This window comes from Rhinichthys klamathensis, unplaced genomic scaffold, assembly GCF_029890125.1.
Source record: "Rhinichthys klamathensis goyatoka isolate OS25496 unplaced genomic scaffold, OSU_Roscu_1.1 h1tg000391l_1, whole genome shotgun sequence".
NCBI classification, from domain to species: Eukaryota; Metazoa; Chordata; class Actinopteri; order Cypriniformes; family Leuciscidae; genus Rhinichthys; species Rhinichthys klamathensis.
In genome coordinates, this window is record NW_026606894.1 from 2,425,357 (window position 1) to 2,431,356 (window position 6,000).

At 39.1% G+C, this 6,000-nt stretch overlaps 1 protein-coding gene across 1 annotated transcript; it reads left to right on the plus strand.

The window, feature by feature from the left end:
• Positions 1–2,872: 2,872 nt before the first annotated feature.
• On the plus strand, positions 2,873–5,706 carry foxa3 (forkhead box A3). The gene is made up of 2 exons (XM_056234180.1): positions 2,873–3,321; positions 4,296–5,706. The coding sequence occupies exons 1-2, from the start codon at positions 3,250–3,252 to the stop codon at positions 5,544–5,546; spliced, it is 1,323 nt and encodes a 440-aa protein (XP_056090155.1). The 5' UTR covers positions 2,873–3,249; the 3' UTR covers positions 5,547–5,706.
• Positions 5,707–6,000: the final 294 nt, after the last annotated feature.

Here is a 6,000-nt window from a genome sequence, read left to right on the forward strand (position 1 = left end):
TTCATGCAAATTACACTGTTTTTTTTCTGTAGTATTTAGGCTACTTCACCACAAAATCCTTTTTATCAGTGTACACTTACAGCCTACAATACATAGGCCTTTTTAAGATAAATACACATATTGATATTGTCCGTGAAGGACTTTTTTGTATTTTTTCTACTACATTTTAGGGTGGAAGCTCCCAGTCTGAAGTCTGCTTGTCATCTGAAGGCTTCCATGTGAATGTCTTCGTATTTTCACCAGTTAGACTATCATTAATGACTCACTGCTGTTTGGCTCCTCAAAAGCCCTAAGACACGTTTCTAATATTCTACTTCCTCCATTAGCGTCACCCATTAAGACTATTGTTATCCAATTATAGAGGTGTTAATGAACGATGCGCCGCTGCATTGCATGAGAAGCGCAGAGACAGCAGGAGGATGTTCAGATGTGTGTTCGCCAATACACCATCCTAAGCGTGCCAAACACTGGATAGACCAGCCTGCAAGTTCTTTACAACGTTATTATTATTATTATTCTTGATCATGTGCACCCACAGGTAGGCTAAACATTTGCTGAAATTTCTCTGTCGAAAGTCCCATCTGGTTTGGTACAAGCGATCATGAAATTAACTGGCCAATCAAGAAAGACATGCTGTGATTAATTCTAGTTATAGCTAATAACTCTTTTAGATTGACATAGACAACTGTTGTGGGAACATCTCATAAACTGCATTTTGGGGGTCAGGTCTCTCCTAATCCTGTCGACCCCCCGCCAATTGATCAATTACATCTCCATTCATTAGCCATTAGGAAATGCATTGACATTGTGATGTTCCTGTCTGCGCCTAACAACAGATGTGTATTCACATATACAGTCGCATCTTCACGGGTCATTTCAAGCCAGGAAAAGTTCACAGATGTTCACAGTGAAAATTTATGGAAATACTTCAAAATTCCAATCTGCTTTTGTCCAGGAAAATGAAGGCTAAACTCGCAAACAAAAGCGATTCGCTTGAAATAAAATAAAAATGTCCAAATAGAGGCTAATTAAAAATAATATAATCCCAGCTAGAATTTTTTTGTTCTAAAAATGTTCTGAGAACAACCATGCAGTGTTTTCAGCGGGTAGTTTTATTTTTGTTCCCAGAATGTTCTCCTAAAAGGTAGGATAACATTCTCTAAAAACATAATCAAAATGTTACATTTTTTAAAATGTTCTAGTTTTGTTGACACGTCACATTACAAGAACGTTTTATAAAATACATTCCGTCATCTCAGGCCTCAATGATATATATCCTCAAAACATTTTGCGAACGTTCATTTGATAATGTTCCTCCTTTGTTATTATGGAACATGTTTTCTTGAGAACACTGTATAATCTGTTATCTCAACAACATTCCCAAAACATCCTCAAAATGTTACAGTTAAAACGTTATATCTTAGTTAATATTTAACCTTATTACATTATTTGAAATGAGAAAACATTCATAAAACATTCTTTGAACATTAATTTCAAATGTTTTCTTTAAAACATTAACCAAACTTAGGGAATGTTAGCCAACTTTCCCTGCTATCTGGGATAGCCAATAAGATCAAATTAACAAAGATACATTTGTAATTAAAACGAAAATATTTTTGTCGCATTATGCTACAAATACTCAATTTCCTGTATATTTTCGTTTTAATTACATCAATTACATACAATGTAATATAGCCTACAATTAAATTTAATTACAAATGTATCTTTGTTCATTTGATGTTCATTTTGTTTAATAAAGGTCGCTAAAAATAAAGCTTTCTTTATTGGCATCGATGGTTCCATAAAGAACCTTCAACATCCATGGAACCTTTCCATCGCATAAAAGGTTCTTTATAGTGTAAAAGAGTTCTGTAGATTAGCCTAAAAAATGTCCTTCACACTAATAGGCTAAAACGGTTGTTTTAAGAACTATTCACTGAAAGGGTCTTTGGGGAACAAAAAATGCATTTCTGTTTTAAGAGTGTATTTTCGAATTTCATTCTGTACAAACCTTTACAATCAAATGAGTATATTTTGATTGTCTTGTATTTTGCTTTAGTTCTACACTAAACGAACGTGCATTTCCTCGGGTTTGAGAAAAGACGGCATGAGATCATCTTTTTAAATCTGGAGAATTAATCATCGTCCTTCGCTTATAATGTGACCGACGTGAAAGTGATAGCCGAGGGGATTTAACAACTTTTAAAATTGGCACCTCAGATTACTGATGTGGAACCCCGCCGTGATGAGTTTAAACCCTGACGAGCTTAAACCACCCTGAACACATCACTGATGACGGAATCAAATGAGCGACAAATCAAAAACAAGACTATATGTCATCGGTCATGAAAGAAAAAAAATCTATCTATCTATCTATCTATCTATCTATCTATCTATCTATCTATCTATCTATCTATCTATCTATCTATCTATCTATCTATCTATCTATCTATCTATCTATCTATCTATCTCATCAAATGTTTCATATCTATCTATCTATCTATCTATCTATCTATCTATCTATCTATCTATCTATCTATCTATCTATCTATCTATCTATCTATCTATCTATCTATCTATCTATCTATCTATCTATCTATCTATCTATCTATCTATCTATCTATCTATCAAACATTCTATATTAAGCCCATCCTTCTTTAAGTTATAGAGGCCCGAAATCTTCTACATTTCTTTCTATTCATTTTCTTTCTAGGCCTGAAGTTGTCTGGGATGACAATTGAGATGGATGTGTCGGCTGGCCAATATACAGAACAGCAGGGGGCAAGAGAGACCTTTAGGGAGTCTTCCTGAGTCCCGGGGCCCGTGGCGCGGCCCCTCCCTCACCTGCGCGTGTTTAAAGCCTGAGGTGAGGCTTTTCTACGGGACTCACCACAGAGACCTGACAGACTCCACGACAGCTTCTCGATTGGACTTCTCAGGATTACTTGAAAATGTTTACGGGTCCTGCCACAAAAAAATACTGAGTGAACTAAGTTACCCAATCATGAGAAACCATCTGATTGCTCCACGGGACTGAAGACAACAGACGAGCATAACTTTATTAAACTTTGTATTACAGTTCGTGCTGTAATATTACGTGGAATTACAAAGTGTGTCGTCTTGTGGGACGTTTTTCTTTTCTTTTCTTTTCTTTTTTAACAAAATCGCTGAGAACAACAAAACTGAAGGACAATTTAATACACGGTTAGTGTCCGATCACTTTCTTACGAGTTACAACTTTATTTGGGGATGTTGAGCTCCGTGAAGATGGAATCACATGAAATTCCGGAATGGAATCCTTTCTACAGCGAGGCAAGCGAAGTAAGTTCTGGAAAATCTTAAATTTTCTTTTATTTAGTTAATAAAATGTATTTTTTATATACAATAATTAGATAGATAGATAGATAGATAGATAGATAGATAGATAGATAGATAGATAGATAGATAGATAGATAGATAGATAGATAGATAGATAGATAGATAGATAGATAGATAGATAGAATTCGAAATAACATGTTACATTTAAACATTTAATAAAATGATCTATAACGATGTACTGTTCGCATGTTACTATCATTTTATTGATTGAATAAATTAGGCTATATTAGGCTATTTTTAAGAGTCGTCATTTAGCTTTCGATTTGATTTCGATTTTAATTTTACCATGCATTCTCGTGCACTCGTTTTACATGCCAGTGGAACCAATAGGCTAGAAAGTAAAATAGATAACTGTTTATTCATAAAGCAGCATTCATTTAAAATGTAAATTCTCCGTTCTCCATTTGCGTTTTTACATTCAAATTTGTGTTATTGCTGGCCAAAACTATTTTGTGAGCACGAACCCTGCGCCACAAATGTAATTATAATAGTTTTTTTTTTTTAATTTAGTATTTCTTTGTATGTAATTCTATTTTTGAGACTCGTTCTAAGATTGCTGAAGAATTTTAAATACACCGACGGTTAAAATCGCACAATAGTCCTATTTTAACTGAAAATTCGTTTTATATTGTAGAAATAAATACATATAAATTAAATATTCATTATAAAACACTTAAATTACACTACACTTTAATAATTGTATACAAATTATTTTGTAATAACAGAAACTTGGAATATAACAAAGTTAGGCTATATTGTAGTTTGGCAATAACTTTATATGATAGGCCTATAAGCCTTAGGTGAAAAAACTGTTATATTCTAATTTTGTGTGTGTGTTTATAAACTGTTAGATTTTGTTTTATAGTTTCTTTATTGTTGAGGGCGAAACATTAATGTCATGTGTTATTTTCTTTTAGATGTATTCCTCTCCGAGCGCCATGAACTCAGTGAGCAGCTTGAACAGCTACATAAATCTGAACTCGGCCTGTTCCGCATCCAGCATGAATATGGGCTATCCCAGCTCAGGTCTCAACAGCAGCCCATTGGCCAGCATGGGTGGAGGCCCCAACCACATGAGCCTGTCCCCTGTAGGCTCCTCTCTGAACCCCAGTTCTCTGACCCAGCTGGGCTCTTCTGCCTCCTCGCTGGGTCCCCTCTCGCATTACCAAAGCATGGGCCAGCCTATGTCCCAGATCAGCTACCCCTCTCCTACCTCTCTTAACCGGACTAAGGAGATGCCAAAGCCCTACCGTCGCTCTCTAACCCACGCCAAGCCACCGTACTCCTACATATCCCTCATCACGATGGCGATCCAGCAGTCCAACAGCAAGATGCTAACCCTCAACGAAATCTACCAGTGGATCATGGATCTGTTCCCGTACTACCGCGAGAACCAGCAGCGCTGGCAGAACTCCATCCGCCACTCTCTGTCCTTCAACGACTGCTTCGTCAAAGTGGCACGTTCGCCCGACAAGCCCGGCAAGGGCTCCTACTGGGCGCTGCACCCCAATTCCGGGAACATGTTCGAGAACGGCTGCTACCTGCGTCGGCAGAAGCGCTTCAAGATCGAGGAAAAGTCTGGGAAGAAGAGCTCTACGAAATCCCAGGAGGGCGGTGGCAAGGGCGGGCACAGCGGTGAGGGCATGCAGGAGGAGCACAGTCCCGCCACCGGCTCCGAAGGTGCCGACTCGGCCCACTCCGACAGCTCCCATGCCGGATCAGCCTCGGAGGAGCAGCAGAGGAGCCTGGTGCAGATGGACTGCCCGTCTCAAGCACCCAGCCTTTCACACACCTCGCCAGTGCCAATCCCGTCTTCGGTGTCCTCCTCAATGCCCCCGTCCGCCTCACACCTGCACTCTCAGGGCATGGGCGGCAGCCCTCACCTGTTGGGCAGCCCGATGCAACACCTGGACCTGCAGAACGACACCCTGAAGTCCATGGACCCACACTACAATTTCAACCATCCGTTCTCCATCACCAATCTCATGTCCAACGAGCAGAAGATGGACCTCAAGTCGTACCAGGACCAGGTGATGGCTTACAACAGCTACACCACATCTTCTCCCATGGCCGCCAAACAGATCTATGACAGCGCTGGTCCGTCCGCCATTGACTCTGGTGCGTATTACCAGACCCTCTACAGCAGGTCTGTCCTCAACGCATCCTAATGTGCTGACCAGCCGTTTGAACTCCACAGACTCTTAATGGCAGGACATCTTCAACTTCAAGAGCTTGCTTTGCCATCAGTAACTACGTTTCCGGCACTCTTAAAAATAAAGGTTTCAAAACGAGGGGTTAGCAGTGAATCCATATAAGAAACATCTTCGGCTCCCCGAAGAACCTTTCAGTGAACATTTCTTAAAAAGTACCCTTTTTTTTTCTTAGCGTGAAGAAAGAACCTTTTGTGCAATGAAAGGGTTCCATGGATGTCGAGGGTTCTTAATGGAACCATAGATGCCAATAAAGAACCTTTATTTTTAAGAGTGAAATGCTTTCACCAGAACCAAGGGACGAGTTCCAATGCTACTTTACAGAAACTAATTTAACTAACATATATTCAGAAACTCAACATTTTGGTTTTCGGATGTAACACGGAAGATGTATAGAAATGATGCCATGTGT